Source organism: Neomonachus schauinslandi, chromosome 1, assembly GCF_002201575.2.
Source record: "Neomonachus schauinslandi chromosome 1, ASM220157v2, whole genome shotgun sequence".
NCBI lineage: Eukaryota > Metazoa > Chordata > Mammalia > Carnivora > Phocidae > Neomonachus > Neomonachus schauinslandi.
Window position 1 is genome coordinate 5,835,443 of NC_058403.1, and position 26,233 is coordinate 5,861,675.

General features: G+C 46.8%; 1 protein-coding gene across 1 annotated transcript in view; it reads right to left on the reverse strand.

Moving 5' to 3' along the window:
• Positions 1 to 18,769, reverse strand: part of IGSF5 (immunoglobulin superfamily member 5) — a 35,199-nt gene extending 16,430 nt beyond the window's left edge. Inside the window, exons 1-3 of the mRNA XM_021679174.1 lie at positions 18,712 to 18,769; positions 12,102 to 12,419; positions 6,725 to 7,024 (exon numbers count right to left, since the gene is read on the reverse strand). Of these exons, the coding sequence (XP_021534849.1) occupies positions 6,725 to 7,024; positions 12,102 to 12,419; positions 18,712 to 18,769 (676 nt within the window). The remainder of the gene's footprint in view (positions 1 to 6,724; positions 7,025 to 12,101; positions 12,420 to 18,711) is intronic.
• Positions 18,770 to 26,233: the final 7,464 nt, after the last annotated feature.

Sequence of the window (26,233 nt, forward strand, 5' to 3'; positions counted from 1 at the left end):
GACCACAGTCCACTGGGGGTCAGATCTCCCCTGGAGTTCCACAACAAGGGAAGACTTACATTCTCTCTCTACTCCAGTGGAGCCCCCTCCCCACAAAGAAGCATGGTGTATGAGCCATGATGAGGTGTAATTTGGTACCGGAGCTGCATGGAAGAATCTTTCTTATTTTAATAATAATTTTTAGTTTATCATATATGACATATACATGAATACACACACACGTATATATCATAGACACTTCAGTGGGATGTTAATTTTTAAATGAGTACATTTACAGCAGATTGAAAGAAAAATAAATAATGGTAATATATTGATAAAAAGCAGGAGAGTAGACAGAAAGCACGGATCCTTGGAATGACCTTGTCCATAATCCAACCCCTTCATTGCACAGATAAGATACTTGGGACAAAGAGGCTCAGTGAACTGGACAAGGGCACTCAGACCAGGAGAAAACCCGGGGCTGTGACTCTTGTCTTTCTATTCATGTTGTGCATCCAACTTGGAATATCTTTTGGGAAGATACAGCCCTGGTCTTATGGGAAATGGGGAGTCCAGGTGGGCACTGGTCCCTGACTTGTGCCCTAGAGAGGGTGTGGACATAATGGTTCAAGGCAAATGGCAGAGTTGCTAGAAAGGATGTGTATGGGCACCTAGTGACCAAGGAAGATGACCTCCAGGTCCAACACCCCTCGCCTTCCTCCCTACGTTCCCTCACACAACCGTGCACATCAGCACCGCATGACTGAATTTACTGTGCAACTTCAATCTCAGCTTCAGGATTGTCCTTTTCCCATCTGTGCAGAAAAGGAAGATAGTACTTCCCAGATGCTCTCACAGAAATGCTCAGTTTTAAAAGACCACGTGGAATTTCTCGAAACCAACTGGTCAGTACAAAATGCCACCAGCCACACGTGTAAAGCACACTCCGGTGCTGATGAGGGGGGGACACGGGAGGTCTCCGAACCAGTGAAACAAAAGACAGCAGCTGTCCCCTCTGCTGCCCTGTGGGTTTTGTGGCAGGGACTGTCCTGAGTGCCTCAGGCGTTTTAACCCGCTTACTTCTCACACCAACAACAAGCCCGTGAGGTAGATATTATTATTATCTCAGTTTTACAGATGAGAAAACTGAGGCACAGAGAGGTTAAGTAACTTGCCCAAAGCCACACAGCAAGTAAGTAGGCAAGCTGGGATCGGAGCCCAAGCCATCTGATGTCCAAGTCTGTGTGGATAGTAGCATCGGATGAGGCTGGGTCAGGAGGCTGGGTCAGGAGGCAAGGCCTTCTTCAGGATCTCCCTGTTCTGTAGCCCGCTGGTCTGACTGCCCAGGAATCTGGGAGCTTTCCTAAAAATGTCAATTTCCAGGCTGCATACAAACCAATTTGATCAGAACCTCTGCGGCGGCGCCTGAGCCCATCCTGTGGGCCAAAGGTCCTGGAGGCTAACGGGCAGCCAGGAGAGAGAACTTCCGCCCTATTCTTCTCCCTCTCATTTTACAGGCAAGAAAACTGAGCCGCAGAGGTCAGCGACTTGCCCAGAGTCTCACAGCCAGACCCAGGGCTGCGACCCGGGACTGTCACTGCCCCCACTCGGTCTGCCCTCAAAATTGCCACTCCTCACAAAACTAAGGTTATAACCAGGAATCGCTGCACTCTGCCAGGTGCTCCTCTGTCCTAAAAATGTTGCTTTGCTCTAACGCTTCACTTGAGTGAGAAAACCGAGAAAGCAACGCAGCTGGGTGCACAGAGGATGGACAGTGGTCATCCCCAGGCGGGCAGGAGAGGGGCTCCCACCTCCCAGTTGTACCGGTGTCTGCAGTGCTTGAAGTCTGTGCTGCTTCTGGAATTGAGAAAATTGATCTTCTCAAAATCATTAGCAGTACCCCTTTCAGCATGCTTTTCTTTCAAGAATCAATGATTGTTAGGCTTGAACTAATTAGCCTTCCTAAACTGCCACTATCCTTCCTGCAACAACTCACAGGGACTGTTCCAGAAATGAACACAATGGACACAGACTCCTTGCACTTTCAGGAGGAAATGGGTGGCAGGACGGATGCTTATCGATTCCTGGAGAAGCCTGCACAGCCAAAGGTCCAAAAGGTCCTTTTGTTTGGGGCTCTCCGTACCCCTGGCTGTGCTCCTAGAAGCCTCCCAGACACCAGCAGCCGGGTCTGTAATGAGGTCTTCAGCTACTAAAACTTGCATAAAATACACAACATGCAGCCAGCCACCAGCTGCTCTGGATCTTGATGAATAATTTAGAAACAAATTACCCTTTTCCAAATGGGTCCAATAAAGTAAGACTCATTGCAAGGCACCCACTGTGCTTCCCTTTGAGGCTGCAGGGACTCTAGCTGCCATAATTAAGGCCGCTAACTTCCCTAGTCCTAGCCTACGAAGGAAGCACTCCACTGAATTAAACCTGATCAAGGGAAATTAAGTGCCCCTTGCCCTTGCCTACAAAAGAAGAACTTTGCAGGCAAGTGAATCTCTAAAATCCATCTCCACGGGGCATCATCAATCAGACCAGACCTCTTTGTTGCACTGTTACCTTGTTAAGATGTGTGGTTTAAACAGTCGATTTCATTCCATTTGGTGCTAATGGAACTTTTTTTTAAATCTTCCCTTTCAAAGCTTGGACCATACTTTATCATATTTAAATAGCTTCAAAGGCAGCTGGATTGGCTCCTTGGAGAAATGGCTGATTCCAGGATAGAACAGGGGAAATGAAAGGGAGTTCAGAACATCGTATTGGGCCAAGTGCTCAAAAACTAATAGGGCCATGTCAAAAGGACACCAGAGCCAGCTGGAAAGGATTCCCACTAGACAAATCTGGAGCAATCTGAGCATCAAAATGAATAATGACAGGAGCAGTTTATAGTGTACTGAATAAAAATAAGTCCATACTAAAACTGTTTTTAAAAAAAGTAAAACAAAAGGAGAGAGAAGTCTCTTCTTTACAGAAGACTACCAACCAACAAATATAAAAATATGATGGAGCCAGAAAATGATTCTTTTACAATCACCATAGAAACAACAGATTCAGGCAATGACTTACTGATGAATGCAAAAACTATTAAGGGGAAGGCCGCTGGGATATTCATATAGTGTTCATTGATTACATATTCATTATAATGGAGAAAGGGACCTTTACAATGGAGGAATCATTAACCAAATGATTAAACTTACTACTAATGATAGAGAAAATTGGCATCATGAGCCCACATGACATTACCCACAACTTGCCTAAAATATTTAGCCTCAAATCAAAGTATGTTGGAAAACCTCAGACAAATCCAAATTGAAGGGCATCTTGCAAAAATGGCCTGGACCCTTCAAAAGTATTTATATCAGGAAAGACAGAAAAGATGAGGGAAGCATTCAAGAGTAAAGGAAGGAGACTACACACCTGATAGCCAAAGGCAATGCATGGTCTTTGACCGGACATTGGTTTGGAGAAGAAATCACTATAAAGGATACTTGGTGAAACTTTAATATGGACTGTGTATTATATAACAGTCTTGTGTCAATGTTACATTTCCTGATTGCCAACTACATCAAGTGTGGTTAAATAGAATGCCTTCGTTCTTATGATATACATGCTGAGGTATTTAGGGGTAAATTGTCATAAACTCTGAAATGGCTCAGAAAAAAAAAAAAGGCTGAGAAAAAGGCAAACATGACAAAATATAAACATTTGTTGTATCTAGGTGAAGGTACATGGGTATTCATTGTACTAGTCTTGCAACTTTTCTAAAGGTTTTAGTTATTAAAAATAATAAACTGGAGGGGCACCTGGGTGGCTCAGTCTGTTAAGTGTCTGCCTTCAGCTCAGGTCATGATCCCAGGGTCCTGGGATTGAGCCCACGTTGGGCTCCCTGCTCAGTGGGGAGTCTGCTTCTCCCTCTTCCTGCCCCTCCCCCTGCTTGTGTTCTCTCTCTATCTCTCTCAAATAAATAAAATATTTAAAAAACATTTAAAAATAAGCTAAAATAAATTAATCTTGACTTAAAATCAAAGAAACACAGATTTCTGTGCCTTTCACCCTCAAAAGCATTGATATTCACCAGATCCACATCAAAGATCTGGCACTCCTGGATCCCTTTTCCTCTTAGCAACAACCAGCTGGTACTGGTTTGGCTGCTCCATGTAGATGGAGCATGATGTCTGGTTCCCAATGGGCCACTCCATTCCATCTTCTACCATGTATTCACTCACGCTTTCATTTCTGTTGTCTGCTTGGTCTCTGGGGGCATCTAAGTCAGAGACAGGAGGCAAAGTCCTAACAACAGGGGAGCAAGCTTTTGCTCACTGCACTGAAGATCAATCCCTGCAGTGCAAAGCACAGAATCGTTGGTACTGACCACAGGGTAGACTCTGAATGGCTTTTTATGGGTTCATGGAGACATTATCATGGGTTGACTTGTGTCCCCCTAAAATTCATATGTTTAAGTACTAACCTCCAGTACTCCCAGAATATGACCTTACTTGGAAATAGAGTATTGCAGACATAATTTAACTAAGATGAATTTATATTGGATGGGATGGGTCCTTTAATCCAATATGACTGGAGTCCTTATTTAAAAAAAGGGAAATTTGGACACAGAGAAGCACACAGAGAGAGCACCATGTGAAAATGAAAACAGAGGTTGGGCTGATGTTTCTATAAGCCAAGAAACACCAAAGACTGCCAGCAAATACCAGAAGCTAAGACAGAGGCCTAGAGATCGTTCCCTTACAGTCTTCTGAAGGAACCAACCCTGCCATCACCTTAATCTCAGACATCTAGCTGGATGAGGATCCACTCATAGACCTGTTGTGCAGGTTAATTTGGTTAACATTGGAGAAGCACTTAAAACAGAGCCTTTACTTGGCAAATGCCGTGAAACACTGTTTCTTCTTCTTCCTCTTCCCCTTCGTCCTCTTCTCCCTCTTCTTCCTCTTCTCCTCCTCTTTCTCCTCCTCCTCCTCCTCCTTCTTCCTCTTCTTCTTCTTTTTCTTCTTGTTCTTCATCAGTCTTGCTCTGGCTGTAGCTTTGTTCTGAACTTTGAATAAAGGTGTTCTTGTAGTGGGAAAATCTTTGCACCAAGAAGGAACCCCTTCCCTGGCTTCTGGGCCCTGTTCCACCTCAACCTGATGCATGACCTGGAATAGAGCACAGCACCTCTCTGGGCCTCCCTTTCTGCCCTCTTTTGCAAAATGAAGGAGCTAAAGTCAATCTCCAGCTCTGGGCCCCATGTTTTCTCATTGGCCTGGGCTGACTTGGAGCTCAAGCAGGCTCTGCAGCCCTGTAGGCTATGTAGTTGGAGGTTTTGGTATGCTGAGGACCCTACAGTAGGTTCTCTTGGGGATCTAAACTTTAAATACTTTTTATTTCAAATCAATTAATTAACATACAGTGTATTATTAGATTCAGAGATAGAGTCCAGGGATTCATCAGTTGCATACAACACCCAGTGCTCATCACATCACATGCCCTTCTTAATGCCCATCACCCAGTTACCCCATCCCCCCACCCACCTCTCCTCCAGCAACCCTCAGTCTGTTTCCCATAGTTAAGAGTCTCTTATGATTTGTCTCCCTCTCCGATTTCACCTTATTTATGTCACTTAGTTGAGTTTTAAAAAATATAAGACTTGGCTGTGAATTTTGCAAGACTGTTGAATCACAGATCTGTACCTCTGAAACAAATAATGCAATATATGTTAAGAAAAAAAAAAGAAGAAGATAGCAGGAGGGGACGAATGAAGAGGGGGAAATCGGAGGAGGAGACGAACCATGAGAGACGATGGACTCTGAAAAACCAACTGAGGGTTCCAGAGGGGAGGGGGGTGGGAGGATGGGTTAGCCTGGTGGTGGGTATTGAGGAGGGCACGTACTGCATGGAGCACTGGGGGTTATGCACAAACAATGAATCATGGAACACTACATCTAAAACTAATGATGTAATGTATGGGGATTAACATAACAATAAAAAATTTTAAAAAAAAGAAAAAATATAAGACTTGGTACTTTCAAATACACTGTGGATTTGCCAGGTTAAAAAAAAAAATGAAACCTCTTTAAAAAAATTTAAAAAAAAAAAAGCAGGGGGTGGCTGGGTGGCTCAGTCATTAAACGTCTGCCTTCGGCTCGGGTCGTGATCCCAGGGTCCTGGGATCGAGCCCTGCGTCAGGGTCCCTGCTCAGCAGGAAGCCTACTTCTCCCTCTCCCATTCCCCCTGCTTGTGTTCCCTCTCTCGCTGTCTCTCTATCTGTCAGATAAATAAATAAAATCTTTAAAAAAAATTTTTTTTAAAATGAAACTATAATTCTACTAAGATTGGAAGGAATCCAAGAGCACCTGTAGACCCTCCTCAAATATTACAAGAACTTGTCTCATACTGGCCCAGGGGGTGGGATTAAACTGAAACAACAGATAAAAGCTACAGAGAAACATTACCTTCAAATATTTATCACTGACTTGATGCTGTTTTGTGATAAATAATTGTCAAGGTTCTTAATGGTTTCCATAAGTAAGTAGAAAAGAACGACACATTGAAGATGAAATTTAAAAGCAAGTGGAATCACAGAGTCATGAAGCTGATGCTGATTGTTTCCATTACCATCCCTACCCAAAGTCAAGGTCACTATACAATTTTCATAGGCATTGTTGATTAAGAACACCATATATAAAATATAAGCACGCAACAATAATTTTTTTATAGAGAGCAAAATGTCTTCACTTACCCCAAGAAGGCTGAACCACAGTAAGATTCACAGTTACAGACTTGTGGGCATTCAGGCCCTTCATGTTAGCCAGGCAAGTCAGAGTCCCATTGCCCTGTGGTGTGAGAGTCAAGATGCTCACTGCGCTTTGGAGGTCGTCAGGCTCCGGACCAGAATAATAGCTTGAGTGGTTCACCGGAACACCGATCTCCCAGGAAATATCCGGGAGAGGGATCCAGCCCAATGCATGGCAAGTCACATTACAGGGCTTATCCTCAGGGACTATAAGGTTGCCTCTGGGAATGAGCAACTCCCCCATAACTAGAGAAGAAAAGAGAAATGTTCTGAAGGAGTGGCCATGACTCTCTTGGTTCCACGTTTTCTTTAATTTTTCCTTCAAATCACATTTCATGAGTGCTATCTTCCCAAGTCCAAACTGGCTATGTCTGTATCAAGAACCTTAACTCAGGTTTTATCTGTGTCTTTATTTATACCTTCCAGGTTCGTGAAAGAAGGTGAGGTTGCTCACCAGAAAACAAATTATTCCAGAGAAAATGAATAAATAAAAATCAGGATCCAGGGGAGCATAAATTATATGGGAAAGAGGGCAAATGTGCCTTCCATTAAAGGCTACACAACCACTAAAGCGGGGTCACAAAGTTGTCCTGGGAGCCAAAGCGAGAAGGGAAAAACCTTTACATTCTTTCCACTGTAAGGAGAATACATCTCAAAGTCTTACGGAAACCAGGTCTCTCCTAGTCTTTGGTCAGTCAGATTCATTTTATTTATTTTGGGGGTCACACATTTTTAAACATAACTTCCCATGATAGTTCTTTAAAGTATTCTTCCAATTACAAATTAAATCAAAATCAAATCTAATTATAAAAATAATTACCCTAAATCACGTATCAGAATAGAATACTCAAAGTATTTTAAAGTTTTTATTAAGGACCCACCTGCATATGCCAATGTGAACACTGTAAACAACCCACCTGAAAATAGTGCTGTGTGTGCTAATATTAACAAAATAACCTGAGGATTGGCTCTGGTAAAGACACAGCCTTAGTGAAACACATAAACACTGGAACATCCAAATTAAAATAGCCTCCCTGCTGCATAACATAATGGGAAGAACACTGGACTAAGAATCAAAAACTCTGTTCTCAATCCTGGATTTCCCACAAAATTGCCATCACCTGGAACAAGTCACTGACATTTTCAGGCTCTCTGTTTTTCACTGGTCAAATGAAACAATTTGACTAGATCGGGGGTTTTCAAATGTTTAGGTTTCAGTACCTTTTACAATGTTAAAAATCATGAAGACTCCAAAGACCTTTTGTTTATGTGGATCCTACCTACCAATATTTACCATACTTGAAATTAGAAATTTTTAAGTGTTTATTTTATAATAATAGTGATAACCCACTATAGGCTAACATAGATTAACATATTTTTATGAAAAAATACCTCTATTTTTGGGTGCCTGGGTGGCTCAGTTGGTTAAGCGACTGCCTTCGGCTCAGGTCATGATCCTGGAGTCCCAGGATCGAGTCCCGCATCGGGCTCCCTGCTCGGCAGGGAGTCTGCTTCGTCCTCTGACCCTATCCCCTCTCAGGTGTTCTCTCTCTCTCATTCTCTCTCTCTCAAAAAATAAATAAAATCTTTAAAAAAAAAAAAAAAAGAAAAAATACCTCTATTTTTAAACCAAAATAAATTATTAAGAACATTGTTTTATATTAATGCAAATCTCTCTTTTTTTATTATGTTATGTTAGTCACCATATAATACATCATTAGTTTTTGATGTGGTGATCCACGATTCATTGTTTTCATATAACACCCAGTGCTATGCAAATCTCTTTAATGTCTCATTGGATTCTCATATCAGCTCCTGCATTCAATCTGTTAAAATATATTGCTTTAGTTGGAGTATATTAAAAAAAATCTGACCCCCCATGGATATATAGGTGGAACAATGAGAAGGCTTTTCAGATAATCAAGGATAGTCTTTGATACTGTACCAAATCTTGGCAAGTAGTGGTTTCTTACAGGTTAGTTGCACTGTGGAAACTGTAACTATATAAAGGAATTTTCATTCCCTTTTACATTAAAATCCACTGCTCTATCTGGCACTTTGATTGATCTTTCACTCTTGCATGACACTGTATCATTATTCACTGGTCATTTAGGAAATGTGGATCCTCTGGGCTATGCAGACCTTCCCAATGCACAGTGGAAGCCTTTCTGTGCACCACTGAAATGAGAGTAGGAAAGGCAACTCACATCTTAGTGTTATTATGGGAACAGTCATGACTTCACAGACCCTGAAAGGATCTAGGGGATGCCCAAGAATTCCCAAACTAGATGGAACTGGATCAGCTCTGAAAGCTCTTCCTATTCTGAAATGTTACATTTCCAATTATTCCTTTTCTCAATGGTCTCTGGGAATCAGTAGAGCACCTTTGCTAATGCAAGGATTACTGTAAATGCAACAATGAGAGGAGAATGCATCTGTCTCTCAAAGCTAAACGGTTTTGTCCTTATTCCTTTTTCTCCATTCATTGTTTCATTTGATGGAGAGGTTTAAGATGACAGAAGCTGGAAGCAATGGTATTGCCTCAATTAATAACGGACTATCTTGAACTCAAATCTAGTGGCCCTCAAAACACAAGAGGTCTAGAATTTGGTGTGTGGTTGATAGACTGGACAAGTGAAGCAGTCTGAAGCATTTCCTTTTTCTATATATATTTGTGATTCAACTTTTCCCATTGGCTTACACAAAGCTTATCGAGTAGCACGACAAACACTTTATACAAGGGTGATGACTAGAACATTCACATAGATTTTGGATGACTCAGTATGGAGTTATGTAAGCTGTCTTTATTTTTCTTGCTGATACACGAGGAGGAAAAAAATAAATCTTTGGATAATTCATTTTAAAAATAAAATGGATGTCTCCTCTGTTTTTTAAGATTCTTTTCCCTTGAAAGAGATCCTGCTGCTTAGAGAACATTTGTTCCTCTAGGAACAAAGTGCCATTCAGAACACTGCAACCTGGGTAATACGACCAAGTTCGGTCCCCGGTCTATGGGTTCCTTCTTCATGACCTTGGGAAAGAATTTAACATCCCTAGATGCTTGTTCTTCCATCTGTATTAAAGCCAAAACCTACAGTAATTACCAACATATAAAAATGCATGTTTAGGCATATTCAGACAACTTTATAAATGCATAGCTTTGAGAAAAGCTGCTATAAAACCACATGGATTTATGAATTTGATATGCTATATCAAGTAAGTCATGCCTTTGACTCTGTTTCCTTGATCCAGGGGTACCCTTCTCCTCTCTCGCTTTTCCATTTTGCCTATCATCCCCAGACCTCCGAAGCCCATAAGGGCACCTCACCATGGAGTCCTCCATGAAGGCTTTCCTTATTCTCTCATCCCCCTTCCCAGTTCAAACCTGAGCTTGTCTCCCCCTCAGGGTCCTTGCCAGCCTCTCGGGTGCACCAATGTTATTCATGCATTTGCCTTATCTACTCTTCGGGTAAGGTTCTTGAGGGCAGGACTCTGCCTTACTCTATTCATCTTTGAGTCCCCTTTCAGATGCCTAACACAAGGGTGTGCTCTTCTTGGGAATGCAATAAATAATAGCAATTGGCTATATGGAGATTGCTAGGACCCAGGTGCTGTTTTAAAGCCTTTCCATGAACCTACTCATGTGATCCCACAACAACCCTATGATGAGGAAACTAGGGCATGAGGTCATCAAATAACATGGTCAAGGTCACACAGTTAGGAAGTGATAAAGCTGGAATCTGAACTTAGCATTTGGGCTCCCTAGCCTGCATCATGAACGACTAGACCACTCTGGCTCCCGACTGTGTGCGTGATGAACTGAATCAGACAGGACTTTGGAGTCTTCAAACCATCCTCAGTCATTGTTTCATTCGATCCTCACAGTAAACTTGTGAGGTGGGCAGGGGAGCCTTATCCCCATTTTAAAGATGAAGAAGCTGAGTCACCTCAGGGGTCACCAAGCTAGTAACTGATGAAAGCCAAACCAGAACTCTTGTCTTTGATTCCGTTTTTCCTGTGTTCTTTCCCTTATACCTCAAATTGTTAATAAGAATCTAGTCATGCAAACTAAGCCAATAATCCAGGTAGTCTCATAAAATCACTATTTAGAAAATATCATTAAACCTCATAAAATTAAAGACACATAAAAGCAAAGAGAAAACAGTTTGGCTAAGTAAAAAAAAAAAAAGGGCAAGTAGAAATAGGTAGGCATGCATCTCTACCAAATGTTATCAAACTGGATTCGATGCAACATTAACACAAATCCAATGTTTGAAAATTTCTCCTAGACAAGCAAATAAATAGACATAAGAAAAATTTCAAAACCATGATGTGGTCTGCTGTAAGAAATGCTGCCACAGAAATCAGGAGCTCTACTAGCTCCAGTGGGTCTATAAATACCATCTAATTACATAAGGAATGCAAAGTGATTAAACTTTGATAAAGATGTTCTGAATTCTTGTAAAGCATCCTTTTTTTTTTTCACTAAATAGCATGATTTGGAGCATCTCACAATTCCCTCTAAGAAAAATAAGTCATCCATTATGATAAATTTCATTTACTCTTCTCTAAAACACTTGGTGTATTTCGTGAACACACACCTTTGGTTATAAGAACTGCTGGAGGCAGGAAAGAATAAAAGATTGGAGGAGTTCAGCTGGAAAGAGGTAAAAGGTAAAGCATGATTCAAAGTGCATACATGACATAAGGCAAAGAGACAGAGTCAAGCATATAAGAAACTAGAGAAAAGGCAAGGATTGGTAGTCCCCCCTAAATCACAGGGTGTGGTCTGCCGGGGGTCATTTTTGCTGTAAACTCTGAGTGAGATCAGAGGGGAAAATAGGAAAGAGTGAGAATGTCTGAGTTTGGGTCCCAGCTCACTGCTGTGATCGCAAGTCCGGGGTATTGCTGCTCTTCATTTCTTCATTGGTAAACAACAGGTGGTAAAAAGATGAGCATAAGAGCAGTGACCGCAACTGGCCAGGGCTAGAACAAAAACTATCAGTACTGACACAGATCAGATGGGAAAGTGGTAAGACCTGTATTTAAGAACCTTAGTGAGAGAAAAGGGAAAGGAGAAGAGAGATGAGAGAAGCAGAAAGAAGGGAAGTAGAGGGAGAATCGGTGAGGAAGGGGGGTAAGAAATCACAAATAACAAAACAATGGATATTCGTTGGTTTGGAATCATTCATTCCAAGTGTAACTCCAGCAGACAGCAGCCCCGTCATCACCTGTGACGTGAACTCCGAAGGGTCCTTCCATTCCCCTGGCGTCTGGCCCAGCGGACGCCCCCTTCTCCGCTCAGAGCCACCTGGGTACCCACCTTGGACGGAAAGGAAAGCAGAGGCATCCCGGTCACTGTTCTGGAGGCTGCACTTAATACGCCCGGCATCCTGGAGCTGCACGTCATGGATTATCATCTCAGAGATGGAGTTGCTGCCCTCTTCATAACTGGCAGAGGTAAAGCGGTAGTTGGTGATGATGGACTCCGTGGGTGTGATGCTCAGCACCACCGTGTCATTCAGAGCCCACATGATGAGCCTCCAGCCCTGCGAGATGGTGCAGTTGAAGCGAGCCTCTGTGCCCTCCAGCACCGTTGCGTTCTTGGGACCTTCTATGATTTGATAGCTGGATCCGGAAGCTGGAAGGCAACCAGTTTTTCAAAGCAGCAAGTGAATGGATCTATGCAAGCCAACTGTAAGGCTTAACCCTCTGTATTTACCAGCAGGATAGCCAGTGGTCAGACTCCATGTCTTCCTGGTTCCAACACCGTATCTCCCCACTGGACAGGAAGCCACCCATCTCTCCTTTCCAATGCCTCCCTCCACAGTTCTCAGTACTCCCGGCAAAACTGGAAGAAAAAAATGCCATTCCTCCACCTCCAGAGAGATGTTACCTCAAAGACCTGATCCCAGCCTGGCCCCAAGAGCATCCCCCTAGCCCAGCTGTTATTTAAGGCAAGTTTTTCACCTTTACTATGAAATGAGAGTTATCCTCCCAGGAAAATGGGAAGGATCTTTGATTCCCACCTCTGAGGCAATCCCAAGGCTCAGAGAGGAAGGTGGAGAGCAGCTTCTCTTCACAAAGAGAATGAGGGCCCCAGCATGTGGTGATCACAGCCCCATGCATGCCCCTGCACCCTTAGAGCCCCCAAATGGGATGCTCAGGACAGTGTCTGGGGCTGGAGGAACAAGGATGACAGAGAAGGAATCCAGCTGGAGAGAGACAACAGTTGCATCCTGAGTACACTCTCCTGGAGTGGTAGGTATCAAGTCAGTATCAAGTATCAAGTATCAAGAGAACCATACTGTCTGTCACTGAGGCCACACCTCTCCTCTTAAGGACCAGAAGAGACATGAGTGGGGAGATACAAAGAGAGGAAAAGGAAAGGTAGAAGGATGTAGGGGAGTGGGCTCTCTTAATGAGAACAACCAAGTGATGAGTCTGGCAGCCTGGTACAAGTCTCACCACACCGAGTGCTGGGTTTAAAACCCCATCAGACAGGCAGGTGGCCCACAAGCCTAAGATCACGGACTCTCAGGTGGCTCACTGGACAAATTATCCAGAGGCTGCTGGCTCACTGGACAAATTATCTCAACTTCTCCATGCCCCACGCCCCTCAGCTGCAAAACAGGGTCACTAGTACCACGGTGACTTGTTTCAAAAGCCAAATATAATATAATCCACGTGAAGCCCTTCACACGACCCTCAAGCACTCAGTAAACATTCATTATTATGTGACGTGCAAGAAGGGGTGTGTTGATTTGTAAGACAAGCCAAGAATGTCACAGATTTAAGTAAAATTGTTTCCTTCACACTTTTCACCACATTCAACCCGCAGCTCACCAGATGCACTGTGACTCAGGTTTTAACTGGAGTGACAATCTCTGACTGGTTTTCCACATGGGGTACATCAAGGGCTCTTCAGCTCACCTGACCTCAGTCATAATCACCTGAGACAGAGCATGCTCTACACCGGAAGAGCTCAGGAAATCTTTTGGCCATGTAGGACTGACGTTCTAATCATCTTAGAGGAGCCAATTGGCAGGCAGAGTTTTCAAGACCTTCCCATGTTTGCAATAAAAATTCAAAGTAGAACTTGCACAGCAAAGGATAGTCTTCAAAATCTCTTATGTTCATCTTTTTACCACCTGTTGTTTACCAATGAAGAAATGAAGAGCAGCAATACCCCGGACTTGCGATCACAGCGGTGAGCTGGGACCCAAACTCAGACATTCTCACTCTTTCCTATTTTCCCCTCTGATCTCACTCAGAGTTTACAGCAAAAATGACCCCCGGCAGACCACACCCTGTGGTTTCTTCTAAGCCCCACCTGCCACAGCAGTAAGACTGCAATGGGTTCCTCTGACCTTCTGGAGCTTTATGATTCCGGTGGATCCACCAGGCAGTCTGCCATATACACTGATTGTCCCCAAATCACTGCAGCCCCCTCTCCTTCCAACCTCATAAGGTCAACTTGTAAGACAGGTTCTAAAAGAATCTCATTACAGCCTTATAGTTTTCTGGGGAGACTCCACACCATGGACAGGCATTAATACATTAACACATCACCTGAGTACCCAGCATGCACTGCCGGCTACAAGGACAGATTGATGGGAGAGTAGGAACTGCTACACAGACAGCGTCCCAGAGGGAAGCTGGACCAGGGGGAGAGGCAGCCAGGGTCAAGGTCAAGGAGGGGGTCCTGCGGGGTCCAAAGAGGCAGAACGGAGGGAACGTCAGAATTAACTAAGACTGTTCCTGTGTTTGGGCATGATGGCTATTCTTCTTTTGTCTCTGGGCATGATAAGAAAAGAGAGACAGTGAGACTCTAAAGAACTGCTCCTGCTGGGTATCCTCCCTTATCCCTGGATAAGTCTCTCTGATCCAAAGATCCCTTTGATCTGGGATTTTAGAAAAAGAAAAAAAGCCTGGGGAGGGAAGTCAGAAACGATTCCCCAGGGAAGCCAGAGCACTGTGCCAACTTGGCTCTTTCCATGAGCCCTGAATTGTATCTTTAAAAGAAGGACAAAAGAAAACAAAGAGCCAAATATGCACCCCGAGGAAAGAGATGAGCTCTCCCCACCCCACCGTGTGACGACAGCACTCTTCCCCGGCTCCTGATGCAGGTCAGTGAGAACTAAGTGGCCAGAACCCAGCAGCTCGGATGTGGGTAATGCCAGGATGGCTGAGACCCAGGCTTCCCTGACAGGAGCTCATCTAAGCAGCTCCCGTAGAATACGCAAGCCCCTCGGAAACCATGGCTCCCTCACTGCCTGGTCTGAGGTAGAGAGATTATCTCACTCTGAGTTTGTTCAAGCCAGCAGACTGCAACATGTGACCATGACGACATGCAGGCCACATACCTTACTTTACAGGTGGGAGGTGAGGGGGAGGGAGGCCAAATGGAAACTCCTCGAGTTTGAGCCTGACCTCTAAATTAAACAGGAGGCACCCAGTCCCAAGCACGACATTCCCCGGACAGCATCACCTGCGGTCTTCGCTTCCCACCATGAGTAAACGCGCCGTCAGCCCTGCCTCGTGACTCAGAAGCCTGATATCCTGATAATGTGAGGTCCTGGAGCCTCCTTCCTCTCCCTGAATCCTATCAGCTATGGTGTGTGTAACCCTGCCCTGCACAGAACAAATATGAGAAAATTGTAAATAAGACCTTTCATCACACACAAAACCTCCCTTTCCCTCTGCTCCCCTTTTCACTCTGTAGAGCAAACAGGCAAATTGGGGCAGAGCCACGGGAAAGCTCAGTGTCCCCCTCCCAGACACTACCCCGGCCGCTAGCCATGGTGGCCGCCCAACTCAGGAGTTGATCCACCTGCAAGATCCTTATTCACTAACTCACACTGTAATTTCCACATCAGCATCTGCAACCCCGCCCTCTTGCTTTCGCCCCTGCCTAGGATCCTACTCCACCTGGCATCTCTATGAACGACAGGCTCCAGCCTGGACTGAAAAGCATCTCTTCTACTCACTGCATCCTCCCATCTGTGAAATGGGAATCACTCCAACAGTAGCCCCTCTGCCTGCTTCCGTGCCTCCCGCCGGCCCTGCATCAGTTGATCCCAAACACGGATCCTACCATCCTCCTTCGAAGGCTCTCTCTCTCGGCTCCCTGGAGGAGTAGCCTGCTGTCTCCCCTGCTGCGGGTTAGACCCCTCCATTCTTCTGCTCTCTCCAGCAGGCTCCTCACTGCACCTGCGGGCCCCCCACCTTCCCCCTTCTCTTACTCAGCACTGGAAAGGAACAGAAAAGCAGACAATTAAAAGCAGAAGGGAGAAAGGGAAATGCGGTGGATTTGGCGGCAGAGAAATGGTTTGGCGTGGCAGGTCTGAGGAAGAAAATGGGAGTCGGAACACATCAGGGGTTGGGCCCGTCAGAAGGAAACTGAGAAGCGAGGGAGGGGTCCTGAGGCGCCTGCAGAGTCCCGCTGACGATGGCAGGAGGCACCAGCGTCACTGTTGGGCCACCAGCACCCAGAACTGCTAACCACATGGCAGCCAGCCAGCGGGATCTTCTCAGCAAACCAGGGTGATCAGGTACCCCTCCCCTACCTCCCACCTCCATACTCAGACTTTAAGTATTTTAAACACAACCGTCCTAGAGAAAGACAAGATAACCCTTAACATTATCATATCTTAAGACCCTACTTAGTCTGACATTAACTTCCTTCTGCCCCAAACTCCACCCTCCAGCCACCAGACTATCTAAATTTATCAAACTCATTGACTCTTTCTGGCCCCAGGGCATTTGCACAGGCAGCGATCAGCCTGGCATACCAGTCTTGCTTACACCTCAGCTCCCAGCCTAGTTGTCTCCTCCCCAGGGAAGCCTTCCCAGAGTATTAGGTTGAATTATCCTATAACAGGCTTTCAATCATCGAAGCAATTGTCACAATGGTAATTTTATGTTGATTTTTCAAATAATGCCTGATTCTCCTGCTAGGCTATAAGCTTTGTTAGCAGGGACTGTGCCTGGTTTTGCTCATCACCGTATCCCGGTGCCTGCAACTAAAGGGCACATAACAGGCCCCCAGTGAATACTCACTGAGCAAATAAATAAGGGTGTTGAGTTCTAAATAATCCATTACACGGGGGCAAGGCAGAGAGGAGAGAGCCGGCAGGAACCCTTTGGGTGCACATGGAGGCTGTGCTCAGCTATTCAAAGCCAAGTCTATAAATGAAGGTGTCTCTACTCCAAGACTTTCCAAGATGAAACATCCAAGGGTCTCAGGCTTTTGCGATGGACCCCATCCCCCAGGGGGCATTAGAATTAGCCCAAAACACTCTCCCCTCCTGGAACAGCCAACTCCGGGCCTCAGCCAGAGCCATCCCTTTGTTCAAAACAGAGCTTCGGGGAAAATTGCCTCGGAAAAACGGTAGACCCCACGGCACATCAGTTTCCCGCTGAGCTGCTAGAAGAGATCTTTGCCTCTCAAAGTGGCTGAAATAGCCACTTTGGAGCCTTGTCCCTAAAATGTGTGCTGAGTGTGGTTTGCTAGCCCGAGACAAGTCCTTAAGCTCCACACAAGCAGGGACGGTGCTTCGCTCTCCACTCTACATTTGTTTTTGTTTTGTTTTGTTTTGTTTTTTAGATTTTATTTATTTATTTATTTGAGAGAGAGAGAGAGAGAAACAGCATGAGAGGGGATAGGGTCAGAGGGAGAAGCAGGCTCCCCGCCGAGCCGGGAGCCCGATGCGGGACTCGATCCCAGGACTCCAGGATCATGACCTGAGCCGAAGGCAGTCGCTTAACCAACTGAGCCACCCAGGCGCCCTCACTCTACATTTGTTACGCACTCTGGATAACAAATGTTTATCCAGCACCTACTAAACACCTGGCACTGCGCACTATAAGCCAGGAGTTTCCAAACATCGCGGCGCCCAAATACATGTTAACACCACAGCCTGGTCCCCTGAGCTTAATATCTCCACACACCCCAACCAAAATTCACAAAACATTCCCTACTGCCCATAACACACTCTGATAGTCCCTATACTATTTTATGCCTTTTCTGATTCTCAATAAATATTGAATATTGGGGGAGGGGATATCAGAGTGACCGAAAGGGGGCATTCGTGGGAGGTGCTTGGTCTCACTATTGATACACGAAGGTGTTCAGTTTGTGAAACTTCATCAAGCTGTACCTCTATGACTTGTACGCGTTTCTCTATGTTCATTATACTTCGATACAACGCCTTTTAAAATCACTGCATAAGGAATACAGGATGGATACCCTCTGGAGTTTACAACCTAGTTGGAAAGATAAGACAAACACACCTGAAGCAAAGAAATCTAGACAAGACCTAATCAAGAGAAAGCTGGGGGAACGAATATCAGTCACCCAAAGGACCCCGCAGTCTGCTCGCTCCATCTCCTGCAAAGCGGAGTCTGATCAGGAGACCCTGGCCTGGGACACCCTGGAGTCCATTCCGACTGACACCCTGGGGGAGATCCAGGATGAGGAGAAACTGATGAGAGGAATGGCAGGTCTCACAGGCAGTGGGCCCCTGCCTGTCAATAAATGGGAGCTGGGATTATCACCCTGCACACTGCCAGGTCAGGAGGGCTCTAGGGAGGAGGTGATGCCTGAATGGGGCCTTCCTTGCAGGCCAGTTATAAACAGAAGAAGAGAAAACCAGGCAAAGGATGGGACATCTTAACAAGAGCAATGAGTTCTGGGCAAACGCCCACACCAGGGACAACCCACTGAACAGGACTGGTGGCCCATGGAGGACCACTCCCGCAGCTCAGTCGGCAGAGCAGGAAATGGGCCCAACTGAAGAGACCCCACTGTAGGAAGGGCCCAAGGAAGAAGCCTCTGGCAGTCACGTGTCCCGGCCGCCTCCTCTGGGTTCCCTTCCGCCCACTTCAACCGGATGCCTACGAAAGTCCTTTCAAGCCCTCGAGAGCCCTACCTGCCAGCCCTGCCAGGACGACCAGCATGGCTGGGATGCCTCTCCAGCTGCCCTCCATCTCCACACGTTTTCTTCACCCCTGGGAAAACAAAGCAGGCAGGTGACAATCTACCACTGATGAACATTTGCCATTCAGAGTACGCGGAGCCCCTACCAGCTCACGTGTCTGTGGATGGGTTAGTCAGAGCTTCTCAGCATGGTCACAGCCTCACCCCACACCTGCTGCATCAGAAGCTCCAGGGGCAAGCCCAGAAATCTGTGTAAGCAATGCAACAAGGAGTCAGTTCCGGCACGTGCTCAAGTTTGAGAATCACTGTGTTAGCTGACCTTACTCCCAAGCCCGTATATAAATCATGGAATGCAGATGGTATACCGTTCCCGCGGAAGCCCTCACCAAGATGCAGGGGCATGGGCTTCCGGCTCTTCATTTCAGTCGCGATGTTTTAATCACTGAGGGAAAAAGAAATCCTGTGCACAACAAGTTCACATTATCGGAAGGGAAACAGGCAACAAAATGAAAAAAACAGAACATAAACGTATTAGAAGGTGCCAGAGGTATGTAGCAAAATAGAACAGGAGAGTGTGTACAAGTGGTTGTGTGTGGGGGGTGGGCTGGCTATGACCACAACTAGGGAAACTGGAGAAAGGCTCCCGAGAAGGTGTTCTGTGAACAGTGAAGGAGGAGAGCTTGCCAGCCACGCGGGTATCTGCCAAGGAGCTTTCCAAGCAGAGGAGCAACAAGTACAAAGGCCCTGGGGTGGGACCGTGCCTGGCATGTTCGAGAGGGCTCTGGGGCTGGGGCAGAGTGGGGGCAAGGGAAAGGGCTCAGAGAGGTCAGAGTTAGAGGAGGCCAGGGTAGACTGAGGAAGGCCTTACGGTCCCCTTGGCAGCACAGGGGGATCCTGCCATGTACACCTCCTGGCCCTTCCTTCCCGTCCCTTGTTCTTGGATAACCCTCTTGCTCACCCTCCATCCCCGCATGATGTCTTTTGATTTTCCCCTTCTCCCCTGCGACAGGCCTATGCAATGCAGTCACCAGCCCGGTGAGGTCCCACTGGAGCATTTAAGGTAAATCACCCACTGAACAGGTCGGGAACTGTCCGCAAAAACGACAGCCCCCTCGTCTCAGAAAAGGGTCTTTTTCTTTCAAACATTCTTCAACACCACCGTGTGGTGCACAGCACCCTAACCAGGGGATGGTTTTCTGTGGCTTTGGCATCCACACGGATTTCACAGCCCCATCAGCTCGTGGGAGGGAGTGGGCGGAACCCTGGGGAACCCATCCAAACCCTCCGAAATGTGGGGCGCTGGGTTCCGCCAGAGACACCCCCTCCCCCGTGGGATTTTGGAATGAGCTGACACCTGCCCCGGGCTTCAGTCCCCTTTCTTCCGGTACAGACCGAAAGAGACAGACCCCACCGCAACACACAAGCGGAAATACAAGCAGGGAAACAGGGCACAGATTAACAACCGCCACACCTCAGTCTGCAGAACACACATCACACAGGTTGCCGAATAAAACCGAGGGGTAGTGTGAAGCGTCGTAAAGACGCTCAGGCCTGTAACCCCTTTTCCATTCAGGCGAGATACTGGGTATTCACAGCTCATGACGAGGAACATAGGCTTTCCACCCTCTTTGATTCTCTGGTGTGTTGGGAAAGCAAAACTCAGCACGTATGCTAAACTATAACCACCCGTGTGCATAACGTAAGGTTCAAAGTATGTGCTGCTGCTGGGCGCGGTGGGCCCCGCCCCCGGCCCCGGCGGGCCCCGCCCCCGGCCGTAATCTAAGACAGGCTCTAGAGACCCCCACAAACAAGCCTCAGCAGCAAGCTGTACACAAACCGAAGTGAAATCCCAGCCTTCCCAGACCGATTCCAGATCCCGAATTATGAAACACCAAATAAATCATTTACTAACCGTGAAGGTTCGATGAGCACAGCTCAACAAGCCAGGCACTGCACCAGTCACCCAGAGTGCTACACCCCAGCCGCGGCTGGAGGAGAAGCTGAACCACCGCGTCACAGAAGCTTACACATTTCACCGAAAGCAATAAATGCCAAGTGCGCAGCCAGCGCTGTCGAAACTGGGTGGTAGCTTAAGGTCCACCAGGTGATACCGATAACTGAGCTGAATCAGGCCAGATTGCAGCATTTGTGACAGGCTCCGCTCTGCCGCCGTCCCTGCTCAGGCCATGCTGGCTTATTCTCCGAAGGAGGGGGGACTCCGTTTCCAAAGAGCCCAGCAGAACCACAGGGTGGGCGGGGTAGGAGCACCCGAGAGCTACAGGAACCCCATGGCAGGACTACTGCAGACGCTGATGTGTGCGGGGTTCGGTGTGAAGGGTGTGTGTTGGAAGAAACCATCAGGAAGTCGATTTCAAGTTTTAACTGAAATCAGACACTTCGTTTTAATTACATTAGGACCTATGGCAGGCAATTTGCAAGTTAATATCTCTAGGGAGTAGTTTCACAGATCCCTGAGATTGAACTTCTCATTCATTTTGTGATGGAAGACTGGAAGCACCTACTTCTAGGTGAAAAACTGCAAAGTCTTCTTAAAAATCTTACACCTTATGAAACTGTATGAAATAGACAGGATTTAACCACCAACCAATTCCCTACTGCCCGGACAAGGCAAGGCAAAAATAGTCGGAAGGAATGATCTCAGGAAGGAGAGTGCTGAATTTTATCATTTCACTTAATTACCCACACACACAAGCCCTTATTTCTGGGTCCCTGGAAGTAGTTTGAGATCGTAAAATCCGAAGGTGCCTGCAAACGTTCTGTTCCGGGCAGCTGCATGAAGCCAAAACCCAGGAGGAAGGAGGAGTGCTTGTCAGGGTGAGTGAGAATGAGCTGCAGCAAAATCCATGCAAGGGGCTGCCTGCAAAGGTCTGTGCGTAAACATAAATAGGCACCAACACAGCTCCACTGGGACGTCCGGAAGGGCTGCCCTGCCTGCCCGACTCAGGGCCGTCTGCGGGCCTCCAGAGACTTCAGAGCAGCTCTCCTCCCGACAGGAGGACAAACAGCATTTACAGGTGCATGGAAGGAACAGTGGAGCCGCAGTGATTTTCCAGCACTGGGATCCTGACCTCCCAAATTTCAGCGGGGTCTCAGCGTTCCCTGCACCCCGAGCGCAGCGCACTATGAAAGGGGCTCCAGCTCGATGAGAAATCATCTTGAATTCCTAAACTCCCAGAGCAGCCCCCTCTTTTAACGTTTAACTTTGTGGAAGTTGGGCAACAAAGGGTATGTGTTTGAACGTGGGACACTTTTCCTGGGAGCGCAGCTAGAGGCCTGCGGCCGGGACCCGCCTCTCAGCCCGAGACAGGTGCCTGGGGACAAGCCCGCTGGACAGACACCCGGCCAATGGCTGGAGCTGGCTTACCTCGGGCAGGAAGGCCTCCTTCCTCTTCGGGGCTTCAGAGAAGGTTCTCTGATCCCAAAAGCATCTGGGCCAGGGTCCTCTCTCGCTGCACACACTCAGGAACACACCTGAGTGGCCTCCGGAGAATCCTGACCCACGTCACCAGTTAACAGGAAGTTCCCTGCTCTGTCACGTCACAGGCTATAAACACAGAGGTGGCCTCTGCCTGCCACCGGCCCCTCGCTCCCGGAAGGTGTGCGCGCCCCAGAGTGACATTTTTCCTGCTAATCATTAGCCAGCGCCAAACAGCAGCCCGGGCAATGCGGCGGGGCTGGAAATGCCACGGCCTCCGGGCCACGACCGCGCCCCCTGGGCCTCCGCCCAGCCTCCTCCTCTGGGCCCCTCTCGGTCCTGGTCCCGCAGAGCCAAGCCCCGCCTGGGCCCCACGGGCCTGGCCGGTGGTCACTCTTGCCCGGGCTGGACGACCTTGCTGCCCTCTGGCGTCAGCGCAGGCCCGGGGCCAGCGGGTTCCGTCTCCAGGCCAGGCACCTCCAACTCCACAAGAACAGGTTCTTTGCTGAAAGGAAAGAAGCCCTGAGGGTGAAGATCTCTGGAATGTGACGCCCCCACCCCCCCCCCATGTGAACAAAGGAAGTTGGCTTCTCCGAGCACTGTGGCAATTTCTGGAAAAGACCCGTGTGAACAAAGGAAGTTGGCTTCTCCGAGCACTGTGGCAATTTCTGGAAAAGACCACCACCCAGAATCCGGATGCGCAGCACCCTGCTGAACTGTTTGCTCTCATGCGGTTCTCTCTGAGTATCTGGCTTGTCTCCCCTACTGCGTTTCCATCTTGTCAGGGAACTCGGGGTCAAGGGCATCTAAACAGAATAGACACCAGCAGAGGGTGTGGATCATATACTCAGGGTAAGACGCTGAAACAAGGAAATAGGGGGAAATGTTTCTCCCCAGTTGAACAGGGTCGGAATACACCACCTCAAAAGAAGCGAGTTTAGCATAAAGATTATATTTGACATTTAACAGATTTTTTTTCAAAGCCTTCTCAGAGCTTCCCTTTTCGGACTAAAAGCAGCCACTACAGGGAAATAAGGCTGCCATAAATTCCTCTTCAGGGTGGATCTACCCCCGGAAGGGAGAACACAAATAAAGCCTGCTCCAGATCCTTTCTCCAGAGGGAGTTTGTGATGGTAAATAAGATCCAAAGACCACTCATACCTGTATAGGTAAACATTATCACAAACTTTCCCATCTCTTGTCTGTTCTCCTGAAGATCTTTGTCCTTCCAAAAAAAAAAAAAATTATTTGTTTTTTCCATAAGAAACCTTTCTTCGCCCCTTCACTTTCCCCTTCTAAATTAAGTATATAAGTCATTAACCACTTAGTGAGCCAGATACTTCCTTTGTTGGTTCCCATATGCGTGCAGAATAAACCTTTATCCTGTTAACCTGTCTTCTGTCAGTTTAATTCACAGGTCCCAGGTATGGCACCTAAGAGGGTAAAGGAAAAGATTTTTTTTTTCCTCCTCCCCTACAAGGCCCTGTGCTAGAAGCTGGTGATAAAAAATGGTGAGCAAAACAGATAGATTCCAGGAGGCAATGCATGAGTCAAATAATCTCCCAAATATACCCAGGGTTGTAGTGTTTTATTTATGAGCTACGTCCCTAAAGGCCAAGCATAATTCAAAACTCAAATAATTCCAGAACAATGAGCCATAAAAATGAATGACTAAGGAAAGAGTTAAGGTATAGGCAGGGAGAGATAGGAGGCCCCTGATTCCCCTGACTAGACTCACACAGGGGGCTATGTGACCAGGCTCCCAGAAATCCCAGAAGTGGAAATGCTGAGGGGTACAAAACCAGAAAGAAGGGGACATAAGGAGACCACTTGTTTGTCTTAAATGATATAGACAGGTATTTTCATGATAGTTACAAATTGACCACTGAAAGTTACCAAGTAACTTTGTAGAAGTAGACATCTACCAGTGATGACATCAGGATTTAAGTTCCCTGGTCAGTTTTCTAGAAAAGACCGACCATAAAAGCCCTCAGTGGCAACCCACTCAGGACCCCTTTCACTCTAGAGAGCTTTTCTTCTCTGTTCTCACCTTCACTTGATAAACTTTCACTTCACTTCACCCTGTTGTCCTCGAGATTCATTCTTCGACTCTGTGACACGGAAACCCTGCAACATGAAAACCCAAGGCCAGTGTAGCTGATTTTTTCCCTGATACACTTTTTAAAATTTCCTCAGTTCAGTCCTAATATTTAGAGTCTCAGTCAGAGCCAGGCGTCATGAGGACTGGCCTTCAGAGCACAGTTTTAACCTCAGCACGACTACTGGAGAATATTGTTAAGAGCTTCTAGAAATTTTAAATTATGATAACAATAAGTGTGTGTGGGGGGGGGAATGTTTCCTATATCCTCCTTGGTTTTGTGGCTTGGGCCCTGAAAATTAAACTGACGAAAGACAGACTAACAAGAGAAAAACAAGAGAATAATTAGAGTTTATTAATATGGGCAGCATGCATACAGGCAGAGGAAACTCAGTGCTGAGTAACCCAAATGCGGGGCCTATGCAGCTGACGCTGGGCACAGCCACCCAGAGTGGAAACCCAGTTTACAGCTCACTGGAAACACACCTCCTCTGCACACCTGTGCAGTCCCTGAGGGACTTTTTTGCGGGGCGGAAAGAGGAGGGACTTTGGGAAGTTTGCATTATTTCAAAGTTTAAGCATAAAGACAGATTTACTAATATTTTTAGCCTATGCTATTTGAAAATCACAAAGTTCAAATTTACATAAAACATATTCACACTCAAACTCAAATTGTGGTAAAGGCTCTAAAGAAAGCTTTGATGAAGGTGCAGGGGCTGGGAGGGGGTTTCCCTGGGGAAATGGAGTTTGAGCTCAGGTGGGGGTGGGCATGTTAGATCACTGGGTAGGAAGGTGGAGTTGGGGAGGACCGCCTCCAGGAGCAGAGGGAAAGAGGCGTCCCTGCAGCCTGTGGCCAGAGGCCCGCAAGCCTGAGGAAGTTGGAGAGCGTAGTGGGGCCTGAATGCAAAGGGGTGAAAGTTGGGGGGTGCGGAGGTCCTTCCTTGAGCCCAGAAGAGAGGCAGGGTCCAGACCAAAGACTACAGTCAAGAACTGGGTTTTTATCTTCACATATAAAAAGGAATGTCAGAAAAAGTGGTAAAAAAAAAAAAAAACTCTGAAATGAGCAAAGAGGATCATGGGGTGTCTCGAGCACACTATGAAGGCGCACACCCAAGGTGTGTCTTTCCCAGCGCCGGCTTTATTCAGTCCTCAAGGTTAACATACTGATGAGGCAGGTTCAAGATTCCAAACTCAGTGACATCTCACCACGTGTTGAACTTGGCTTCTTGCAGGTCACCCAAAGCAAAGCAGGAGACGGGCCACACAACACATTAAGCAAAATAGGACGTAGGAAGTGAACGATCCCCATGCGACGTCAGTCTGTGGGCGCGCGGTTGAAATAAGGTCTCAGTCCTGCCCCAGTCAGTGCTCGGTGCTTACTGCTTCTTACGTTCCATCAGGGAAGGATCTCTGTTCCTCTTGGAGATCAGTCGGGCGGAGCCCCGGCGGCAGCTGCCTGTTTGACGTGGTCAGAGATGCAGGGGTCAGTGTCTGAGGAGGCTGACGGTTTGCTGCAAAAATCCTCCCTTTCTAAAGGGATGTCATCAGTCTTGGGCCCTGCAGACCTCCTCTGCTTCTGCTAGTTGTCGGTTCTGGGGTGTGGTCGGCTGGTGCTGGTTTCAGAGACATCTAGTCTTTGCTGCAACGCCCTTGGCTCCTTACATCACTGTTTGACGTGAGTCACTGCTTGACGTGAGTGACTCCATTTTGCTCTCCACATGAGGTGACCTGGTGTAGCAGGACCTGAGCTGTCTTTGAGCTATTGAAAACTCTAAATGTATGATGGTCCAGGCTATGTGTCACCTTGACTGGGCCATGAGGTGCCCAGAGAGCTGGTTAGACATTACTGCTGGATGCGTCTGTGAAGGCGTAGCTGTAAGATGTTAGCATTGGAATCAGGACACTGAGTAAAGCAGGTACCCCTCCCCACTGTGAGTGGGCCTCATCTCACCCACCGAGTGGATAGCTTGAATAGAAAAA